A 23,522-nucleotide genomic window follows, 5' to 3' on the forward strand; every position below is an offset into this window, starting at 1 on the left:
TCTGTAGGCGTTTTTGAAAATCCCACCTTGAGTGGTCAAACAATTCAGCATTTTTTCTTTCCGTGTACACAGTAGGTCATCACCACAGGAATGACCCAAAGCTGCGGGAGAAGGATTAGTCTGATCAAATGTAGCCATCTACATAAAACCTACAAGACAGCTTTTTACAGAGGAAGGTGTTTACACAGCAGGCAGCTCAAGGGTTCCCTCAGGTTTGCTCAGCTCCATAGGATTGATATGGTTTGTATACAGAGTCATTAACCAATTTTCCCCTTCTATTTAACAGATACTATGATCTCCCCAGACACCATCATTGCCATTGCTGCTGTGATCGGAGTTGTGCTGGGCTTCACTGTGGTTATGCTATTTGGTTTTGGTATGTGTCTGAGTGTTTTGCATATCCTTGGTTCACCAGGCCTCAGTAAAATGCAGTTCAGATGGCGGGAGATGATCAGCCTCCATGTTTAGGGAAATGCTGAACAATCCCCAGGGTGTTCCTGGCAGGAATTTGTATATTCTCATCCTTTGAGGCCCTAGAGATGGCTGGTTATGTTTTCAGTATCAAGGACAGGATACCAATTCACTCCATCCTCAGGCATTTGTTGCTGTTGATTCCCTGCAGAGAGAACACAGGAATGTTGAAGGAACTCTGATGTTCCTGTGTATCCTTATAAAAACTTGTACCTTATAATTCTTAAGTTGGGTACTGCATTTATTCATCAAAGGGTCCCATTTTTTTCTCTTAAGCTTAGTCCCTGAAGAAAGGATGTAGAGATTACTCTGAGATGTAGATGTCCACAGGTGATGATCCTGCCCTCTCACTCCTCATCCTCTCCCTGGGATATAGCAGCACCCCTTTGGGCTTGGGTCTTGCCACATACAGAAGTAGATGCTTGACTGATTTCTCAGCTCAGGGAGCAGTTGTCTGTGTTTTGTGGGAAAAAGATGGTGGTCAGATGGAAATGTCTTGCTTATATGAGCTGTTGGGGGGTCATGTTGGACAGAATAAAAAAAAACCCTGTAGTCTTTCAGCCTGCTTGCACGCTGGGATGCTCTCAGAGAGAAGTATCTGACAGTCTGCTTTTCTGTTCCAGTATGGCACCAGAAATGGAAATCCAGAAAACAGGCCTTGCTTGGACAGATAGTGTTTATCAAGGAAGATAAAGAATTAGCTCAACTCAGGGGGATGGCTGAGACAGTGGGACTAGCCAATGCCTGTTACGCTGTAAGGTATGTCCTTGAAGCAAAGGTATTTTCAGGACAAAAACATCGAAGAGGGTTTCCCTGGACTGGTTTTCATCAGTGCACTCATCCCTGACACCTCAAGGTGGAGTTAAGGGCTGCATCTGCACTGCAGGGCAGGTCTGGTCTGAAGCATGCCCTGCCATGTTGGCTCCCTGGTGTGCACCCTGGCCTGGATTCCCCCTAGCCCACCCTGCACATTCACGTTGGCAAGAAATGCAAGCACATGGGGAAGGAAGAAGACCTGGTGTTTTCCAATAGCTTCTAAAACATCCAGGCTTCCCCTGAGCTCCCCTTAAATGTACCTGATGAGACAAATAGTACCAGATTCATTTGAGGAAGAATTTTAATAACATTTCAAACATTCTTAACAAGTGACTCGTATTGCTGTTTTGTAGCACTCATCCTTCTCAAGCAGAGATTGAATCATTGCCTGCTTTCCCTCGGGACAAACTGAGCTTACACAAATTGTTAGGAAGCGGAGCATTTGGAGAGGTGTATGAAGGGACTGCAGCAGATATCCTGGCAGATGGAAGTGGACAATCCAAAGTAGCAGTCAAGGTAATCGCAGCTCTGTGTTTCTCTGGCAACAGAATGGAATGGGCAGAGCAATTTGGCTCAGAGGTTGTATCACAGAAACAGGTGTTGACAGATTTGGGTATTTCCTTGCAGTATTTCTCACAAGTCACGTAAAGCTGAGTCTATTTCCCTGTAATGATTGCTGGAAAATAATTTGTATTTAAGGCCATGTCTATGACTGATTGCTTTACTTAAGTGCTATGTGATAATGGTGGTAGTGACCTAAGTGTTGTTACACTTTTGCTTTCTGTTGAGTAGACGTTGAAGAAGGGTGCGACAGACCACGAGAAGAGTGAATTCTTGAAGGAGGCATACTTGATGAGGTAGGCACAGCTTTGCCACTGGGCACCCTTCAAAGCCAGTATCATGTGAGGGTGGCGGCCTTCAAGAGGAATGAAAGCAACACTTTCTTCTAAACAAATTACTGTGGCATTTTTGGGGTGTTCTCCTGTTTCTGCTAAAAATTTAAATTACTACTGATGAATCTTATGAAAATACAGCTATAAAACTGATTAGCAAAATTTAAGATACAGACTGCAAGTTCAGTATGCTCATATCATGGATTTATTGGCGTTTGGACTGATGTATTTCAGTATCTTTGCTCCCCTAAAACTAAGTTACTTGTTAAAGGCAATTGGGCAACATTTGGCTAATCCCATTTTACCAAAATAAACATATCAAAACAAACTGATGCCCTGAAGTTTCAATTTGCTGCGGAAATTGTTTTTTAAAAATGTGCATACTTACCACTAGAGGCTGCCACATACCTCTTCTGTTGAAGTAGACTTAAAAAAATAATGCATGTCACCAGTGCGAGAATTTCACACAGAAAGGTCCGTGTGTCAGCTAGAAATCTGGTTTTCCAGAGTCTCCACAGAAACAAGTAGAAGTTCAGATGAAGTTTTCAGCTGGTAAAATAAGACTGAGAGTGTGATTTAGTTTTCAGATGCACTTCTGCACTTCTCTGACTTCTATTTCACGAGTGCAGAATTGGAAGCATCTTTTGAAAAATGAAGGATTTTATATCGTGTACAGAAAACAGTGTTATTAAATTTGAAATTTGTTTTCACAGCATTTTTTTGTGTTTACATATTTTTAAAAGAATATCTTGCATTTTTTGCCTAACTTTTTCCACACACTGTACATTGAATGAGGTAAGAGGCTTGTGAAAACCAAAATGGAACCATGTCATTAAAGTGTAAATTCGTGACAGAGTAAGTATTGTGTGTAAACTTCCTACAATCTATCTTCAGTCTACCTGGCAGTCATAAACCCAGTTAAGGTCTCTTTTCTGTGTAGTATGGAAATTATATGTGCCCATAGTTAAAGTCTCTGAAGCCTCCCCAATTCTGCTTTCTTTTTGCAGCTAATAATCCAAAACCAGAAATCCTGGAAAAATATATAGTTGGAAATTATTACATTTAAATGTAAACACTGATATGGGCCCATATGCACACCAATACAATGAGACAGAGAAACAAAGAGAATAGAAAACTTTGAATATTATATATTCCTAGTAGTCATTAAACAATAACAAAAAATATGGTATGTTTTATATGCTTTAAATCTTTCATTTTTTTAATGTGAAAAAGGAATGATTTAGTTGCCTCATGGAGGGCTTAATGATTTTTCTTGATGTTCATCTGTAAGGTCTCATAAATGAAACCAAGGGCAGAAAGGAAAAATAAGTGGACCTGATTGTTTACAAACCTCGATGTTAGATATTTAAATGCAATATTTATTTTGCTTGCCTTTTTGGATGTTTATTAAAATTTGGATTGTAGTGTTATGCATACTATCCCAGTTAAACAAGGGCTATTTGTTTCTTCTATTATTGCTATGCAGCAGTGGGAAAACTGAGTTGCCTGTATTTCAAAAAGTCATTTGATATTGGTTATTGGTGATTCATTTGTGCACAAATATATGTAGCAAATTCTTGGGTGTGTCCCATCACATGGGAAATAAGGAATGACAGCTCAGTGGAGAAAGGGCTGTGGGAGCTGTAAGGAAAGTGCCAGGTGCTCCTTCCCCTCTTTTTGTTCTTCAGAGTGCCAAAGTTTGTCTGATTGAGAGGTATGTGCTGGGTGCCGGGGGGAACTGTCAAACTCAAAATCACACTCTTTGCTAGAGTCTTTGCCCACACCTAAGATTATGTGAATTGAAAGAGGTTAGAAGGAAAATGTCCCTCTGTTTTGTTTGTTTGTTTACACTGGTGCATTTGATAGCACTTTGAACACCACCAGTTTCCCCAATAGAGTCAAGTTTCTCTAACTGCTGGTGCAAGTCCTTTCACACAGCAGTGAGAAGGGAAAACCATTTTCTAAAACAAGAAATGTGATTGTAAAAACATGGGCACTGACAGAGGCAATAAATATTGTTCATTCTTTGAAAAGTGCTGGATCTGAGAGTGCTGATTGCTCTGTGGTAATCCCTATCTGGATGAGGGGACATGATCTGGATGAGGGGATCGAGTGCACCCTCAGTAAATTTGCAGATGACACCAAGTTGGGTCGAAGTGTTGATCTGCTGGAGGGTAGGAAGGCCCTACAGAGGAACCTGGACAGGCTGGACTGATGGGCCGGGGCCAACTGTGTGAGGTTCAACAAGGCTAAGTGTGGGGTCCTGCACTTGGGTCACAACAACCTCATGCAACGCTACAGGCTTGGGGAAGAGTGGCTGGAGAGCTGCCTGGCTGAAAAGGACCTAGGGATGCTGATTGACAGCTGGCTGAATATGAGCCAGCAGTGTGCCCAGGTGGCCAAGGTGGCCAATAGCATCCTGGCTTGTATCAGAAATATTGTGGCCAGCAGGACTAGGGAAGCAATAGTGCCCCTGTATTCGGCACTGGTGAGGCCGCACCTCGAGTACTGTGTTCAGTTTTGGGCCCCTCACTCCAAGAAGGACATCGAGGTGCTGGAGCGTGTCCAAAGAAGGGCAGCGAAGTTGGTGAAGGGTCTGGAGCACAAGACTTAAGAGGAGCGGCTGAGGGAGCTGGGGTTGTTTAGTCTGGAGAAAAGCAGACTCAGGGGAGACCTTATCGCTCTCTACAACTGCCTGAAAGGAGGCTGTAGCGAGGTGGGGGTCGGTCTCTTCTCCCAAGTAACAAGCGATAGGATGAGAGGAAATGGCCTCAAGCTGTGCCAGGGGAAGTTTGGGTTGGATATTAGGAAAAACTTCTTCACCGAAAGGGTAGTCAGGCACTGGAACAGGCTGCCCAGGGAAGTGGTTGAGTCTCCATCCCTGCCTGGAGGTATTTAAACGATGGGTAGACGTGGTGCTTGAGGAGACGGTTTAGTGGTGGACTTGGCAGTGCTAGGTTAACGGTTGGACTTGATGATCTTAAGGGTCTTTTCCAACCTTAACAATTCTATGATTCTATGATTCTATCTTTTTGTACACACACAGGGAATTACTAGCATATCTGCAAGTATTCCTCGTGCATATTTTGTTTCTCTTGAAAATGTACTGTGAGAAACAGTTCTCCTCTGAATTGTGAAAATAATATGTGGCACCTTGTGCTTTTACCTTTTTCTGTGCATTTCTCTGAATCAGCAGTTCTACTGTGAATGTAGTAGTAAAAGTACTCTATTATAATAATACAGATACCTTTAATGTACATGTGGCAATTCATGTTATTCCTAGATGAGACTACCATTTGGCTACCTTTCTTTTCTTCCTGGAAATATGATGAAGTGTGCTTTTAATACACATGCGTATATCAGTGTGCCCATCAAAGTACAGTGTAAGCCTGTGTTTTGAAAGGATGTCCCTGAACTCTCCCCATGACTGAGCAAACCCAGGCACTGTGAGTTACTAAATCGTGTTGTTGGTAGAGGCAGGATTGTAAAGGCCTAGCTGCTCATTCATCGCTTGCAGCTATATGCACTTTATTAGCTATCAACCAGCTGGATTTCTCATATGTAATCTTACAGTCGTTTCCTTCTCTTTAGCAAATTTGATCACCCCCACATTCTGAAGTTACTTGCCGTGTGCCTGTTAAATGAACCTCAGTACCTTATACTGGAGCTGATGGAAGGAGGGGATCTACTTAGCTATTTACGAGGAGCCAGAAAGCAAAAGGTAGGGCAAGGACCATGAGACTCATGTTTTTAACCTGTAACTGCCCACAGTTTCTCAGTTTTTTCCTTCCTCAAAGGCCATGCTGACATCCAGCTGTTTCTGTACCTGCAAGTTCTGACCTGGCTTTTCCCTAACACCCTGGGACCTCAATGTTGAGCGCTGACCTTGCATTCAGAGTTGCTGTGAAGAAGATTGAATGTCATTAGACTACTGACCAAAATTGTGTTTTCAGTCATGAGATGTCTGCTGAGTTTCTCTGTATGAATACCATGAACAGTCCTTTGAAAAGTGATCATAAATAATGGTGGTCATGTATCTGGTCTATTAAGCCTTTTGGAGGGGGAGGGAAGGGTTTCTCTTTGAACAGCAGCAGTATCCTTAATGCGTTAGGCATAGTCCAGGCATATAAGATGATACTGTCCCTGTGCCTGTATGCTCAAGTTCTTTAGAAGGAAAGAGGAGAAAAGAATAAAGAATAGATGTCTTTAATTAAGTAAATTTTTTCCATAGTTAGAAAGCAGATTAAGAATATGGATGGTAGGATTGTAGGTCAAAAGGACTTGACACTGAAATTTTATAGCATTATAGCAACTGTCTAGTTCATTTACTTGATCAGATCAAATCCACAGTCAGTACTGAATTCTGCTGAAATGTATACACATGTATTCTACTAGAATAATATATTATACTGATTAATACAACTGCAAGCAAACTTGATCTGATAGTGGGAAGAAGTGTTCAGGGTCCCATTTCTTCCACTGTAGTGAAGAAACAGTTCTGAAGGTCCTAGGATATTCTTAGCCTCAAATCAAAGAACAGGATGTGTTCACCTGCCTTGCAGTGCTGCGATCTGGTAGTTTACCCTGCTGGTAATTAGCATTCACTCTATTGACATACAGAGATTTTACATCTGTGCTTTGCATGTTTTGGAAAAAATCCTGTACATTTCAAATGAGGAAAGGATACCATCTTTGCATAGGGAGGTTGTCATTCTGAGTTTGTAAAGCTGGAAGACATGGCTAACTTCTGGTTTTGTTTCTTGTAGCTCCGACGTCCCTTACTGACAGTGACTGACCTCTTGGATATATGTTTGGATATTTGCAAAGGCTGTGTCTATTTAGAGAAAATGCATTTTATACACAGGTACAGAACTTATTTCCGTAGTCTTCCAAAGTTTACCCACAATATCGGGACTAATTATCTTACGTGGGGAAAAATGCCTAGAATCGTGTCACAACATAACAGGGAAGGTGAGAGCACTGGAGTAAAATTTAATGTTATGCTTTTCTGCTAAAACCACCTACAGTTCTCTCACAAAACGGTGAGCTACTCTAAGATCTGAATCCAGGACTCATTGCACCCAAGAATCATATTCTGTGCAACAAAAAGAAGGGCAAGTGGGAACATCCATTTACTGTCTTCATCTGCCTAATGGGTAGCTATAGAGGACGCAGAGCCAGACTTTTCTCAGAGGTACACAGGGAAAAGAGGAGAAGCAATAGGCACAAGTTACAGCAAGGGGAGCTAGATAATATTGTTCACAACATGCAGGATCAATCAGTGGAACAGGTTGTCCAGAGGGCTGTGACTTGATCCGACCTCGAGGTTGGCATTGCTCTGAAGAGGGGGTCGAACCAGAGATCCCTTCTGACCTGAGTTATTCTGCAATGCTAACTCCATCCTCTTGTTTCTGCCTTACAAATCAGGGACCTGGCTGCTCGCAACTGCCTTGTGTCTGAGAAGGAATATGAGAGCTCCTCCCGGGTAGTAAAGATTGGTGATTTTGGACTTGCCAGAGATATCTATAAAAATGATTATTACAGGAAAAGAGGAGAAGGCCTACTTCCTGTCAGATGGATGGCTCCTGAAAGCCTCATTGATGGTGTCTTTACAAATCGCTCTGATGTCTGGTAAGTTATAGCAGCCACACAGTTGTGTGAACAATCACACTAAATCCCACAGCAAGAAAATATTGGTTTACAGGAGCAATGACAACGTTGTCTATTGCCATCTCTAATAATTTTTAGGCTAAGGCAGATTTCTTCCTAAGCAATATTGTCATGAGCTAATGAAAAGTTTGGCACCATGACAGTACCTGCATGGATATATTTCTTAATGCTTTGAGCTCTAGCTTTGGATTCTGGCTGGAAAGAACTCATGTCACTCAATCAAACAATTTTGTATTAGGCCCACAATGTGGTTTTTGCTTCATCAGGCACTGAATTGACTGCCTGCATCCTGTTCTATTTTGTTTCCCATTAGGTTAATAGGTATTTCCTTCCTACATCCAAATACTTTTCCGTTACCATTTCACCTTCTTCTGGTGACTTCTTTATTCTGAAGCCCAAATTTCTCAGCATGATCAGGGGAAGGCCATAATACTTTGCTGTGGAGATTTACTTGAAGTGTGTATTTGAGTAGGTTTGACTTTATGGTGAAAAAGCAGAGACCCACTGTCAGGAGGCATGGAAAAAAACAAACCAGATCCATTAAACCTGAGAGTCACACAAGTTTAGATTTCAGTAGCCATGGGTACTCATGGTGGGCTATAGCCCACCAATCTTGTCCAAGTCCTCAGCCCCTGCAGCCCATCTATTTGACTGACACTCTTACATTTATCTAAGCAAGCCGTTTAGTGCTCTGTGCCAAACCAAATGGGGTGCTAATTGCTTTGTGAGTGGTCCTAAGGAGAACTTGTCTCTCTCCATTTCCAATGACACCTCTAGAGATTTCTAAATGCTTGTTTAAGTGAGGACATGCTCAGCCAGAGACTGGTGCCCAGGGAAGCTGTAGGCACTCAATGTCTTCTAAGCTGCATCCCAGTGAGTCTGGGAAAGTGAGTCAGTTCTACACATCTATTTTAGCTATTCCAGAGACTGGCTTAAGGATGTATGAATTGTTTCACAAAAATATTAAAACTTCTTAGTCCTAATTTTTGTAACTGAGTCTTATTGATAGGTTAGAGACGTTTTAACTGTTGACAGGGAGATTGTTCATGATCAGTACGGTAATTACATTTTTTTGTTGGTGTTTCTTAGGGCTTTTGGAGTCTTAGTGTGGGAAACATTAACTTTGGGTCAACAGCCATATCCAGGTTTCTCCAATACAGAAGTTTTACACCATGTACGATCAGGAGGAAGACTGGAATCTCCAAACAATTGTCCTGATGATCTGTAAGTTAATTTGTTTAAATATCGTTGATAATATTTATGAGAAGCAAAACGCTTATGGCCAGGTGGTCATCATTTTGAACACTACTTATGCCCATGTAGAGTTCAACATTCTCCATGTTTCTTTTCAGATACAACAGTTAGCTCTTGTAGCTGCCAATCTGCTGCTAATCATCCAGTAGTGCAGCTTGTGAGTAATAACTTAAGTGTCGAAGTTGAAAGGTGGATATTGGTCTTTTAAACAGGATTTCAGAGATAACATAAAGTCAGTCTTGGGCATGAATCTGGTAGTAATGTGGTAACAGGCTGAGAGTACCTGATGGTATCGGTTAAAAGTTAAGATGGTTTTAAGAAAGAATTTACTGGTCCCTGTACACCATGTGCCTGCAGTAGCAGATATAACTGGGTTTCTCGTTGGTAGCTGCAGGAATTAGGCTAATATTAGAACATATGTGGAAAATAAACAGTGCTCTTTTTGCAGATATAACTCCTACAGAAGCCAATAAGAAAAGCTGAAGCAGTACAGGAAAAGGGAAGTCTGTGCTTTGGTTAGTCTTTAGTTGAGCTGGATAAACAAAGCTTTCAATTTCCAATTTCCTCTTGAGCACAAAATTCAGGTTTAACTGCAATATTCTTGCAAGTAAAAGAAAAAAATGAATACATATAGTGGATCAAACCCATCCTGGCCAGAGGTGTATAAGGGAGGAAGTTGAACCTGAGCCCAGCGATCACTCAGTATTGTCTAATTTCATGTCCCGATTCCTATATCGCCCACTCTGCACAAGCAGTCACAGCAATGCACTTGACAGCTGCTACTACAAATGGAAGGAGAGGCTACTTAAAGTGCACAATTCTTACTCCTGGGGCTGAGGAAATGGCTTGAGAATAATTCTGTGATTGGCAAGCCCAGATCTCTGTGATAGGTCTCACATCAATTACCATGCTCTCAGTTCCAGAGAGGGTGATTATTGATCATTATGTAGGTATAGCTAAAATACCATATTAGCCATAAAAAAAAAGTGAGCTGTAGCACTTGGAGGAACTGAAGAACTGAAGAGATTAGGATTTTTTTTAAGAACAGAGTGAAAACTGGAAGTCACAGAACAAATGAGAACCCAAAGCAATTTCAGTTTCAATATTTTCTGCTGAAAAAGCTTTCCTCAAAAAATGCCTGACAGCTGTCCTGTGAATAAAAAAGCATAGGACGTAATGTATATCCATGCACTAGTTTGATATTCAAGCTCACACAAAGGCTCATAAGTTGCCTTTAAAATGAGTGACCAGATCTTCAAAAGAATCAAGAAAACTTTGCTTGAAGTAATTTTTAAGGTCCCAGATCTTAAATTTAGCATAGCAGCTAGGACTTAAACGTTGGTCTGCCTGTTGTAACTTGTAGGATCAGGGCCTAATAGCAGTAGCGTAGTTTTTGAAAGCCAAGGGGCTGAATGGGCTCTTAGACTCTTGTACCATCTTTTATCTCATTTGGTGAACATTCAGCACCTGCATGCAGCTTCTGTCAGTAGCGTAAATAGCTTTTTGATACTTTGCTAGGTCATTAATGGCATGCTGGGATTCTTGACATTCCTGCTTCCCTTCTTGTGGTTTTGAACCTGCATCAGGACATCAGCAGTCAGTAATTGTCTCCTCGGCACTTTGGCTTGCTCATTGTCATTTAACAAAACAAACCATCACTGCTAGGAAGAGAGTTCAAAGGCCAAACTACTTCAGCTGAGAAGTGTTTAGGAATCTGTGGTAGGCTTACACTGCAAGGGCAAGTAGGGCTGACACAGAAACCTTGGGGTGTAAAAGCACTAAGGAAGTGGGATTGGGTTTTTTTTTGGCAGGGAGGAGAAATTCTCCTCCTTGCCTCTACAAGATGTTACTCCAGGGAGTAATCATCTGCTTTTCCCCAAGGAAGTGTGGATAGATAAAGCTTGGTAATGAATTGGAAAAGGGGCTTGGTGATCTATAAATGAGCCACACTTACTGAAATATGAATTAGATCTATGAATGGCACTACTTTTGCAGTCAGAGATCCACATCTGGCACAGCCACCTGGGTGTGAGGCTTGCATGCAAGAGCATGCCAAAGTTTGGACTGAACTGAGCTAATTTAACATAGATCCTGAAAGCCTGTGGATTGCAGTCAGGAGAATTTGTACAAGCGTGATGCCACTTGCTGGCTTGAAGCTGCGGTTTCATCGAATGTTCACTCCCATACGAAGTTGCACAACTGAGTTTGATGAAGAAACTTCAGTTTAGTAACTAAGAGCTTTTGCTGTTTGGTTCTGGGAACGCCCATCCAGAGGGGTTTGGAGGGTGGGAGAGAAGAAGGGCTTGCTCAGAATGCATCAGATGAAAGCAGGGGCTCTTTTTCATCCCAACAGATTTTCTCCTTTTCTAAGAAAATCCCCACATCAACTGTATTTTCCATCTTCTGTGAGAGAAAATTGGTAATGTCACGTAGCTTCTGTGCACTAAAGCACATTTCAGAAATTGTTCACTTTCAGTCTCCAATATTAGATAATGAATATTAGTTCTTTGGTTTTCCAGGCTCTCAAATTCTTATTGAATTTGTATGCAGCTCTATTGGACATATGGTTACCAGTTGTCCCACTCAGATAAAACACAGTTGTGAAGTGTAGGTGTGTAGGTGTACATCTAGGTGTACAGTCTAGTTCTCAAACCTAACATAAACCTTTAGCTGATGTTGTGTTTGGATCTGTTATTTTTCATTTATTCCTGAAAGGCTTTCCCCATAAGTGGGGGAATCCTCTGAGTCTCTTCATACTGAAGCGATGCACTATTTGCTAGCCCATGTTTGGCTCCCAAGAAAATACAGGAATGTGCTCAAGCTGTCATTCATGTACCTCTTGGCATATTAACCTGGCTTTCACCCTATTTACTAGCCTCATGCTGATGCATTTCTGGGCTAGTGAAAGTTTATGCCATGTGACTTAAAACTTTGGATGTTACAACATGCCTTGAAAGCTAAATGTCATGCCACAAATAGCTGTCTGTGCAAAATTTGCAGATATATACTGAGAGAGCATGAAAGTTTTTGTCATTAGAATCCTAAAGCCTATCTGAATTAAATACTTTGTGAACAACATCAGTTCTATCCGGTATTAATATTTTAAGCCAACCAGCAAGTAATTTGATTTAGGAAATAAGAATATGGGATATAATTCAAATGAGAAAATTCCAGTTCTGAATGTTTTGGCAGCCATGAATATCTCCACTCAATAACAAAACTGGACAGCTTTATAAAGCAGATTGTCCAATAAAAAATTAGTTATTTAGAAAGACAGCGATTGGTCTTAGGAATACAAAAATATTCAGAACCCAGATTTGTCATGTTCTTGTTTCATAAATGAAAAGGGGGTAGATTTAGATTATATACAACAAAGAAATTTTTAACAATGAGGGTGGTGGGGCACTGGAACAGGTTGCCCAGAGAAGCTGTGGATGCTCCATCCCTGGAAGTGTTCAAACTCAGGCTGGATGGGGCTTTGAGCAACCTGATCTAGTGGAAGGTGTCCCTGCCCATGGCAGGGGGATTGAACCAGATGATCTTTGAAGATCCTTTCCAACTGAAACCATCCTATGACTCTCTGACTTATGTATCATTTCCTGCTTATTTCTCCCTCTGTTGGCCTGCTGCTGTCTGTTTCTTCCTTTCCATTAAAGGAGCACTGTACTCAGTAAGCTCTTTTACTTCATTGCTACACCTTGCACAAGGCTCTGCTCATGAGAGTCCAAGCACTAACCTGATGGGGCACAGCACCTGAACTCATGTTTTTTTCTTGAATATCCCACCAACCAGCATGACCAGAAAGCAGATTGTTTGGCTTCCAGCATCCAAAGCTGGCTTTCAAATTCAATGTGATGCTTTGCTGGCAGCAGAAGGAAAACCAGAGTTGTATCACCTCATTTTTGAGTCCTATTCAGTACTTTTCCATCTATATGTCCAGTATCATCAATAACCAGTACACCTGAAAGTAAGTGAGGAGATGAAGTGATTCAGAGCATTAGGAAGTCACTACCACTTTTTAGATTCTTAAAATGGATTTTCAAGATTTCATTGGATCCTTTTGAAAAAACAGAATCACTCTGTCCAGCTCCACAACCACGTGATACAGGCTGATGAAAAGTGGTTCTGACACAATTTTTCTACTCACATTTCTCACTCAATCCCAATATTTTAATGAAAAATATCATTGAAAAATCAGAAGTCAAGAGATTTCTCCCACCTGTCACCAAGGGTTTTATAAAATACCCAATTGTGGTGAAGGACAGCAGCCTCTTTTTTAAGATGGATAAGCAAGATCTGAGCAAGCCAATTCATTTCACATAACTCAGTAACGCCTGGTATCACATAGCAGCAGGTCTGGGAGGCTGTTTGTCAGGGGAGGATTTGAACTTAGGGCTTAGAGGTGAATACTCCACATTCCAGTGGCAGCTTCCTGAACCAGCCTTTCACTGGCTGCTCAAATGCTGCTCTCTGGTTTTGAGACCCTAAAACCCCCCTCCATTCCCAACACCTAGCATATCCAGGTGCTGGCTACATTTTGGTTTTCAGCCTGGCTTCCCCTGGCTTTTGTAGGATTTGATTTTGTGTAGCCTGGACTCACCTCAAGTAAGCAATATAAATCAGCCCTATCCTTTAGACAAACAGGAGGGGCAGTTTTCCACTGGACGGTACAGATAGTGTTGTGCAAGGTGGGCTAGGATCCCTGCACCCAGAGGAAACTCATACCATTTTTGCCTTTGATGGGAAAACTTGCTCCTATTTGTTTTGGTCTGGAGGCAGAAGTCTAAATTAACCCTCTCTGTGCTGGAGGGTTTGCCTTGAACTTCCCCTAAATTTGAGGTAGCATGAGTTGAACGAGGATTAAATAAGCTGATAGCTTCAGGTTCATTTCTGGGTTTAGACATCCTTTTTTTCCTGTGAGAGAATTACCTCCTTGTCTGCTTTCTTAGAAAATATTGGTGACTTCTTTGGTGAGAGCAGATATTAATGGCAGATGTGTCTTTTTTTTTTTTTTTTTTTATGTTATAGCTGCTCCCAATCTCAAAAATATCCATCTCTGAAAAATGAAAATCATTTATAGTAAGTATTCCTGATGACTGATTTTTAATTTGCTTTTTCTTCCCTCAGCAGTTGATGATAATCTTTGTACCCTATATAAAGTTTTCGGAAGTTGAAAATCTAGGCCAAACTTGCTTCTCAGGTGATTTAATGGTAAGTGTTGAGATGAATGATTCTATTATCTTTAATGTTTGCATTTTAACAATTTTTTTTCCAGATGTGATTTAATGACAAGATGCTGGGCCCAAGAACCTCACAACAGACCTACTTTCTCTTACATTCAGGACAAACTGCAAGAGATAAGACACTCTCCACTGTCCTTCATCCACTACCTTGAAGACAAAGAGGCAGCAACTGGAGTCATAAACCAGGCTTTTGAAGGTGAGTCTGGGCCAGTACCTGCTGTCCCCATAGCCTCTTCCCTGTGAACAAAGTGGGATACAGCAGTTCTTTTCATTGCATTTGTCACTGCCTTAAATTCTCTGCCTATAAAATGGGAACACCAAAGTTTTACCTCTCTCATAATGAACTTGTAAAGATTGATTGGGTGCCATTAAGTAGGATGCATTAGGTAAAGCACATATAAGATCACCAAGCAAAAAGACCCCTATGAGGTTGCAACTGAGCCTGCCTCACAGAGACATCCAGCTTGCATCTAAATTTTTGATACTTCATGACCCTGTTCTGCTAAAGTAAATGCCTAAGTTCCTTGTACAGCCAGGAGAGCTTTAGAAGGCTTCCACGTGGAAATCTGTTCCAATTTCAAAGGCATCTACTCCCTCTCCATCAGCTAAACATGGCAGTTAGGCACTTACTTTAGGTGTACTGATTCAGTAGTTGCCTGAAAGTGAGGCATAAATTAGGTACCTAAGTAAGGCAGCCTTTATCCTAGCCTGAACTGTGATAGCTCCCGCCAGGAGTCACATCATGCCTGTGCTCTGCCCACCGTGAAGGAATAAAACAAAGTGATGCTAGGGAAGATATACTTAAGACATGGGACACAACAAAGCCCAATTATATAAGAACATTATTAAGGTTGCGAAGACAGGAATTAAAAAAATCGGTGATGCTAAATTTTAAGTTGTCTGTGCAACTGTGATTCAAATCGTCTAAACATGGAAATGAATGTCCTGACTGTGCCAGAACAAGAAGCTTTTCACATCCTGCAGTAATTCCTGGCTGGCTAAATCTTGAGAAAAAGTGAAGTCTTAGTAAACAATGTGATCTGAAAATCTGCAAAAAGAAAGTTTTTATCAGTTGAAATTTTTCACTTTTATTTCATTGGGTGTGTGGTTTGTTTTTTTTTTTAATGTAACCTGTTTGCATTCTATGGTTTTCTAATGAAAAATATTTCCTGTTAAAAGAATTACTTTCCATTCTAAAAAAGCAAAACTTAGTTGTTTCTAAAATATCTAAAGGTTCTGTTTTGGTTTTTGGTTTTGTTTTGTTTGTTTGTTTGTTTTTCCTTCACACAATGTTGTTGAGCTAGGAACTCACCCTGCTTCATAAACAGTTTTGATACATGGGCATTTTGTGATTTCCTAAAAACTTCCTGATCCATTCGAGGAATGACGCAGTACTCAATTACACAACTATATGTAGTCATTTTTCTACAGGATTCTACCTATATTCAATTCACTGGCATTGTCCAATGCTCAGTTAATGATAGTCTATATGATATTTTGCTAATCTTTATCATTTGGTGTAGCTTTACAAATGCCACTTTATCCCCATTGTGATTTCTATGTCAGATCCAGTCTGTGCATCACATGTTTATATGTCATTACAAGACTAAAGACTTTATCAAGACACGATGGGACCAAAGTAAGCCAGCACTGATAACATATCGTTTCATGCTTTTTTAACAGCTGATTTTGCACCCTTACGCTATAATGAAAAGCTTTATGTATTTGCATGTAGTGTAATTTCCTAGTTTCTTTAAGGGCATCTTCACTCTGAATAGTGGAGTTCAGGAAAGAGATACTTAATCTGGCACAAATCTAAGCCTGGCATTTGCTCAGGAAAGGAGTACAGCCAATGAATTAGGCACTATGACCAAGCTAATAGGCCTTGCATATTGGATGGACTTTATCTCACCTAAATGCAGCCGTCTAGAAGCTAGGAGTCTCGTCTAAGATACCCTTCTAGATAACTTTGCAGTCAGGAGCAGAAACAGACTTCTCCAGAGTGACAACTCCTATGTTTTAGGCATGTATCATAGCATGAAAGGGGTCACCTTTTGCCTTTCTCTCCACTGATGATGTCTGGAATCTAGGTGACTTGCCATATTTGACTTGGATGCAGCATCTTGGACTAGATGTTTAATTTTCAGATGGCTACAGGAACACAACATCCACTGGACACAGGGCTGTACTGATCCAACTGCTTGCATCTACTCCTGAGCTAGCATGGCTTCCTAGCTTAGACATCTTTGCTCTGCATTCCCCAGTTCCATGGGCAACAGAGACAGGAAAACTAAGGGAGTTAAGAAATTCTTGTGGCATTACATCAATATCTGTTAAAATCTTTAGCAGGGCTGAAACTTTTAAATACGAGCCTGCCCTTCTGCTGCTTGGAGTTGGGGAAAGAGGCTGGAATATAGGTTGTCATCCTTTTGGTGGAGCAGGCCTGGCAGAGATATAACATGGAAGAATTTTAGTTTCAGTGCAACTCTCTGCTTAGCATCTGTCAGCTAAGCGTGATCTTTCCCCTGCTGTTAACTTGCCCAATCTAGGCAAATCATTACTTTCACTGAGATGACAAATACATATTCTTAATGCAAAAAACATTATTTTGCCAAAATTTCAGGTTCTGCCACACAGAAGACGTCACAGAGAAAAAGCCATTGCTTTATTTGTTTGCCAGGGACAAAAGTAGCATTCTTAGAAATGGCCAAGTTATTGAAAAGGAAAATATGGATTGAGGCTTCCATGCAAAGTTTCACTTTAATGGGTAAATTCGAAAAAACAAAACAGTTTACTACAGAAAATGTGGTTGTATAATGGACTTCTAGGGTAGTCTTAATAATAGTGGTACCCCATAATGTACGTTATATTCAGGAAATCTGTTGGCAGTGGTCACTTTTAAAATCAGACTCCATTAAACCTGTTTATAATAACCTAGTTGGTAAAATCTGGCCCACTGTGGTAAGCAGGGCAATTCAATGCAGGCAGATCTTTAGCAATAGCTCCCAGAGTCAGCCTGTTTTGCTCGGCACACTCTCTCCCTGAGCCTTACCCTTTTCCCCACGACATGCCCTGTTCCCTCTTGTGGCTTCCCCGCATTCTTCCCTTTCCATAGGCTCTGCCCAGCCGTTGTTGCCACAGACCCAGTGCTGGATCTGCACTGGGATGGGAAAACAAAGCAATTGTTTTCATGCTTCCATTCAATGTTTTTGTGCTTCAGTTCTTGAAACTCCTCCTTAACTTCTCCTCAGGCTCGTTTGGTGATTTTCATACAGGGAATGCCCATCAGGAAACAGTATAGCTTGAATTTTATTCATCTACATATCATCCGTTCATTTAAATGTATTTTAAAAGATTAAACACTTTATAAGCTCTTTACATGTCTCTATAATGCACATACATATTTCCCCGTATATTCATAGTTCACCTGTAGGTTATCTCCCTCTTTTCCCAAGTACAGTCTTCACAAGCCCATTGAAATGTTATGCTCCATACTTGACTGAAGGCCTAGAGGTCTGGTGATGTCTTAATGTTGCTGAATTATCTGATCAGGGACACATGCATGTCAGTTTTCTGTAGCTCTCCAGCCTTAAATTAATTCAACAGTTTTTCTGCCTGTGATGTAAATCCCATGCAGCGGAGTTCAGTGAAAGGTGGGCTCCAGAAGTGTGATTGATTTAAGCAAGAACTGGCAATTCAGGTCCTAGTTGAGCTTCCAGACTAAAATGTGTGCTCCATTATGACCCTGTCGTAAACAGTTCGGGGCATGGAATATGTCTCAGTTTGTGGTTTGTAAAACACTGTATAATAAGTAAATTATTTTTTAAAATTTGCATTCATTTTTAGCTGGGACTAAGTGAAGTACTTCTTGCGTTTGTAGTAGTAGTAGAAAGATGACAGCCAAAACAAATAATCCAAAAGACTGTTCCATGATGGATTGTCCTGGATAACATTTTCCAAAAATGTTACACGGTCATTGGCCTTTGTGTGTAATGAAACTCCTGCCATGAGCCTACCGCCAAGAAATGCATGCTCTCAACAGGAGACTTGGTTCCAAAAGAAAGAGCCAAATGTCAGGCAAAGTGAACGACAGGCCTCAAAATAGCTATGATACTTAGCCCTACATGGAATCATACATGTTCCAAATTCTGTTGAGCCTTACCTACTTGTAGGTAGCCACACCTTTAGCAGGTCTGTACATGCTGTCAGTGATATTTCATAGGTGGAAGAGCTGGGAAACGTTAAATTTTCTCAACAACATTAATGTCGGTGCAGTATGACACACAGATTGCAAGTGTGGGTGAACTAATACAGACAGTATGTTAGTGGTCTAGACAGCACGCTAACAGGATAGTGTGGGGATGGCAAAAGAGACATCGGCTTTGTTATTGCAAGAGTTACCTTTCTCAAGGAGGCGTCAAGTGGCAATAAATATGCCTGAGCAATACCAGCAGCTCCTGGCACTGCTGCTTCAGAAGGGAGGGAAGCCAACTCAGGACCAGGAATGGGTCTACCAGTTTAGAGCTTTTCCCTTCTTGCTCTTACGGGCTTTCCCAGGACAATGGTCGTGGGCATTAAGTAGCATTAACAACATTTTTTTGAGTGAGGGAAGCACTATCCAGTTAGAGGACTGAGACACCAGTGGGTTTTGAATCCAATGGGAATTGATTGAGCAGAGGCTTCATCACCAGAGTCCCCATTCATTGCTGAAAGATAGGCTGTTCTTCCCCCAGTTTCAAGAAGTGCAAATGAAATGTCATGAATCAGCGTGCTAACAGGATGGCCCTGCATTGCTGTAAAAATAACCAGCCCATCTATTTTCAGACATAACTTTTTACATTTGTAAATACAAGACAGCACTATATTTTTTTGGGTCCCAAGCGTGCCCCTTTACAGATGGAAGCACCTGTTTGTTTTGGCAAATGTCTTCGCCGACATCAGACAACTGGGCATTAAGCAGCTGGAGCGGCTCCTTGCCTTTATGACCCAGGAGGACTATTCTTATCAGTGCTGCTCCCCACAATCCCTTTTGGACCTATAAGGAACAAATGTCTAATTGCTCAGAAGCTGTGTCACAGCACCACACTCTTACTGCTAGAAGTGTCTCCTCTGGTGAGAGGAGATGCAGGGCAGTTGGAGGGAGCCCAAGGAAATCCAGGGCAAAAGACTAAAGACTAAAAGGAAACACATTTGGCCTCAAAACCATCATTTTTAAATCCCTAGACTGTAGATGTTGCTTGAAAAATGTGGGAAGATAAAAGTTAGAAAATGTTTCATTTTTTTGCTTTTCTTTCCAAAGCCACTGACTCAATGTATTTACTTTTCTCAGCAATTAAGGTACTTGCTAAAAATGTAGCTTTTTTTTTTTTTTTTTTTTTTTTTAAAAATCTCAGTGCAAAATTTTGTATTGAAGAGATTTGATATTAAAATCTGGAATCAGTGATTTCACCATTAATTATATGTCTGCCCTCTCTGCTGGGTGAGTAGTACTGGTTTGCTGTTCCCTGTGTAAGTCATCAGTTTATTTTCCTAAAACCAGCTGCCTTTTAAAAACTATTCTGCACACCTCTCTGAACTTAAAGTAATCACTTGGACAAACGGAAGCTTCTCTAAAGCAGATGTGTTGATAAGAGACATTTTTAAAACCTTGTATCTAGTCTCCTTTGTATTTTTCTGAAATTCAGTAATCCTCTTCCCCACTTAGCTTAGTGAGTGGCTGACCCAAAGCCAGTGGAGGTCAGAAAAAAGGTTTCTTCCAAAACAGTGAGTGGTTACAAAGCTGCAGGAAAAGGGAGACTTGGTGGCGTGATCGTTTCTTATTTGTCCCCTAGACAAATGCTCTTTGATTCCAGAGAGCACATGTAAGCTATATGATACTGCAAGGAAAGTCATGCTAATATTTTGCCTTGGACTGAGGAAAAAAAAATCAGATGATATGATGTTATAATAGCTGACTTTTGTGTAGTGTGGGTGTATAGATATAAGGAACCAAAACTCAGGCATTGCATTTACGCTGGCTGTCTAGGCTGTTTGACAGTCACCAGAGAGCTGTAGATATATTCAGGGGATGTTATTGTGTAAAGGTAAGGATGTGAAATAAGCATCTCCACAAAGGGACTCATTCCTCCTTTCCCTCTCCATTGATGGGTAAGGCAGCCTAGGCAAGGAGCTTAAACTGGACATGTAAGACCTGGGTGATCAAAAATTATTAAAATGAATCCTGCTTTGTGACCTGGAGAAGGGGGGTGCTTTCCTATTTATAGAGCCTTATTGCATTGCAGCAAATGTGGAACTGACCTTTTTTGGTGCTCTTATATTGTAAATGATAATGAACAAGATAATAAACAGGTTTATATCTATATTTCCCAAGACAGCTTCTTGCATACAGAGGCTTCAGTCCACAGATCTCTGAAAAATCTATTAAAATAAGAAGAAAGATGGGCAGTCAATGCTTCAAGCAGTTTAGTGCAATGGAAATGCAGGATGAGCAAAATTCTCACTTTTAGCACCTTTAGTGTCTGTGAGAATAGCAAAGCTTGGTGAGTCACCCTCAAACCATGCAAGATCATATGCTTCATTAGACAGGAAACACAGATATATCTCCACTGATATATAATACAGAGTGGAGTATTAAAACGGATATATATTTGTTCTATTTATATTCTTACTGGCAACATGCAGAAACTGAAACACAGCACCTCCAGCTCCAGGTGGCCAGCAGGTATCAGGAAAATACTCTGTACACAGGAACAATCTCCTTGAGCTAACCAACACAGCTGAGGTGGAGAAGTCAGGGTTCAATAGCCACCTTTTTCACCCTTAACAAAGATATGTCATCAAGCGCTTCTTTTGAATGTGTTCACTGTGGGGTACATCTTTCAGCCATGCCAGTAAGTCAGCCAGTCTCTTGTTTACTAGCACGTACATTGTGTGGCAGGGACAAAGGGCAGAGTATGTATGAGAAAAGCAGGAGGATATCAGTGGGAAAAAGTAAATGTGGCTGCACTTCTAAATACCTTACCATATTGAAGGTGCTAAGCATCGTGTGGGATTGCGTTACCCAGAATTAGTAATGTCTCAGGCTGGCTACTTAGCTGGTGTAAATCAGTGGCATCCCACTGGTTTCTATGGAGCTTTGTTAATTTGTGCTAGCTGAGGATCTGGCCCTGAAATAGCTGTAATAGAAGATCAGTATCTCTAGATCAGTTTGTTCAGTCTCTACTAATCAGCTTTTCTACTGACTTTTTTTTCTTCTTGTATGTTGTCACCTTCTGAACTTAAACACCCAAAAAACCATCTGCTTATCAAGCCATCATAAAAATTTGCACCCTTCCAGGCAGGACTTCAAAACATGTTGTGAGCCCACACAGCCTACGGAGCCGGCAAGGAAAGACACTAAGCGCTCGCCAGGCAGGATACGTGACCCGGCTCGGCACCACGGCTGCCCTGCGGCAGGAAGCAGCCGACTGACATGCTGAGATTGGGAAGGGGGAAGCACAGATTTTATCAGGTTAGGACCGGTCTCCTCAGAGGAGGCTAAGCAAGCAAACTCCATCTCTTGTTAGTATGAGTCAGGCGATCACAGTTTCTTGTGTCAATTAATGCGGGGCTCTCTAGAGAAAGCTTCTGCCTCCCCCTGGAGAGATGTGTTGTAATTAATTTACCTGCGGTTTGGTTCCGATGTTGTGCTTTAAGCACACCACTACTAGGAAAAGTGTCCAGCAAGGCCAAAGCTACATGCATTTAGGACCTGAGACAGGTATCTATGCATGTACAGTGCTGACCTTTGACCATGCCATTTTAGCTATTGGAAGCAGTCTACCTGAGCGAGCACAGAGCTCAGTGGGAACCTGCTTCTCAGCAGAGCACTTCTCAGCCTGTAGAAAGCTCTGGACTGCCAGAGCTAGCCTGCCTCATGCCCTGAGGTAGGTTGTTTAAAGTGAACGTGGGTAACTTTACACTATGAAGCAGTCCACAGTGTAGACAACTCCTCAGGATTTAAGCGTTTGGAGTTGACTCCCCAGCACGACTTCAGATTCCATGAAGGTGGTCCTTGGACGCCTCCTCTCGGGGCGTTTTGTTGGCTCAGCCAGGCTTTGCTTGTGAAATCTGAGGGGATCACATCACATGGTTTATCCTGCATTTACTCACGTATAACCCAGCATGACTATACATCAATCAACTAATTTTAGCAATGTTAAAACTGAAAAGAAAAGAATGATATCTCATGAATATACTGACCTGCCTCCCCACTCCAACTTCTCTCTATCTTCCTTCAAATTCTTAATGTTTTTTGGAAGGGGCTCCCAAAGATAATTCAGAATTCTCTGCATTGGCTTATGGCTTCCCAGGGTGTTGGTGGTGCTTCTCTCTCTCACATTTCTGGAGAAATTTCACAACATATAATGGTTTTTTTCCCTCGGTTGCTCATTTTAAGTATCTTCTATCTCCACCCATCATATAACTAAGTGAGGAAAAATTATTTGCTTGCTTTGCTGACTTACATGAGAGGCAAGCATTGTACTACATAACTTGACATCTTTGCACAGATTTTTTGGCTTGTACAGCAGAATGGTGCTAAGCTTTCATAGGTGCCGAACACTGCGCTAAGAGATGACACAACAGTGAAGGAAAGGGCACTTGTAGTCAAAAATCTCATTGTGAAAGTGGCAAAGTAGTGTCATGTCATAGGAGAAAGGACATCAACATTATATTCTTGCTCTGTCTTTAGACAGGGTAAGATATTCTGCAAAAATAGTTTTTCTTGCTTATTTTGTACCCAAAGATCCAAAAGTAAAACCAAGGCAAGGTGTTTGATTTTTTTAGCTCTTTTTCTCTATAATGAGAAACGCAGTGGGGCATAGGCTGAAAAAGGATTATAACATTTTATATATTCTGTAGTTCTTCAGACCTGTTGGGGAAAGAATTAGTAATGTATCTATATATCTGGTAAAAATATCTCAGTGACCTCATACTCACATTTGTGTAAACATCACCTCATCAGTTCCAGATACTTATACAGGAAACAAATCTGAATGCTCCTCTAGTGTTCTATACTTAGGCAGGTCAGCCGGCATATGTCTGGTCCGTAAATACCCAGTTTTACTTGGGTCCTTATTTTAAGGTTTCTCTCTTAAGAGTTTGCTGCAAACATGCCCTCAGCATTTGCCAGTGT

At 41.2% G+C, this 23,522-nt stretch overlaps 1 protein-coding gene across 2 annotated transcripts in view; it reads left to right on the forward strand.

Moving 5' to 3' along the window:
- The window catches only part of ROS1 (ROS proto-oncogene 1, receptor tyrosine kinase), a 75,984-nt gene that overhangs the window by 50,937 nt on the left and 1,525 nt on the right, over positions 1-23,522 (forward strand). For both annotated transcript variants that reach the window (XM_087774720.1, XM_087774721.1), the window contains exons 35-43: positions 287-376; positions 1,095-1,230; positions 1,641-1,803; positions 2,080-2,144; positions 5,772-5,901; positions 6,947-7,044; positions 7,608-7,811; positions 8,940-9,074; positions 14,380-14,543. In XM_087774720.1, the coding sequence (XP_087630846.1) occupies positions 287-376; positions 1,095-1,230; positions 1,641-1,803; positions 2,080-2,144; positions 5,772-5,901; positions 6,947-7,044; positions 7,608-7,811; positions 8,940-9,074; positions 14,380-14,543 (1,185 nt within the window). The remainder of the gene's footprint in view (positions 1-286; positions 377-1,094; positions 1,231-1,640; positions 1,804-2,079; positions 2,145-5,771; positions 5,902-6,946; positions 7,045-7,607; positions 7,812-8,939; positions 9,075-14,379; positions 14,544-23,522) is intronic.

The sequence above is a fragment of the Nipponia nippon genome, unplaced genomic scaffold (genome assembly GCF_047370975.1).
Source record: "Nipponia nippon isolate SJK-2023a ecotype South Korea unplaced genomic scaffold, ASM4737097v1 scaffold_4, whole genome shotgun sequence".
NCBI classification, from domain to species: domain Eukaryota; kingdom Metazoa; phylum Chordata; class Aves; order Pelecaniformes; family Threskiornithidae; genus Nipponia; species Nipponia nippon.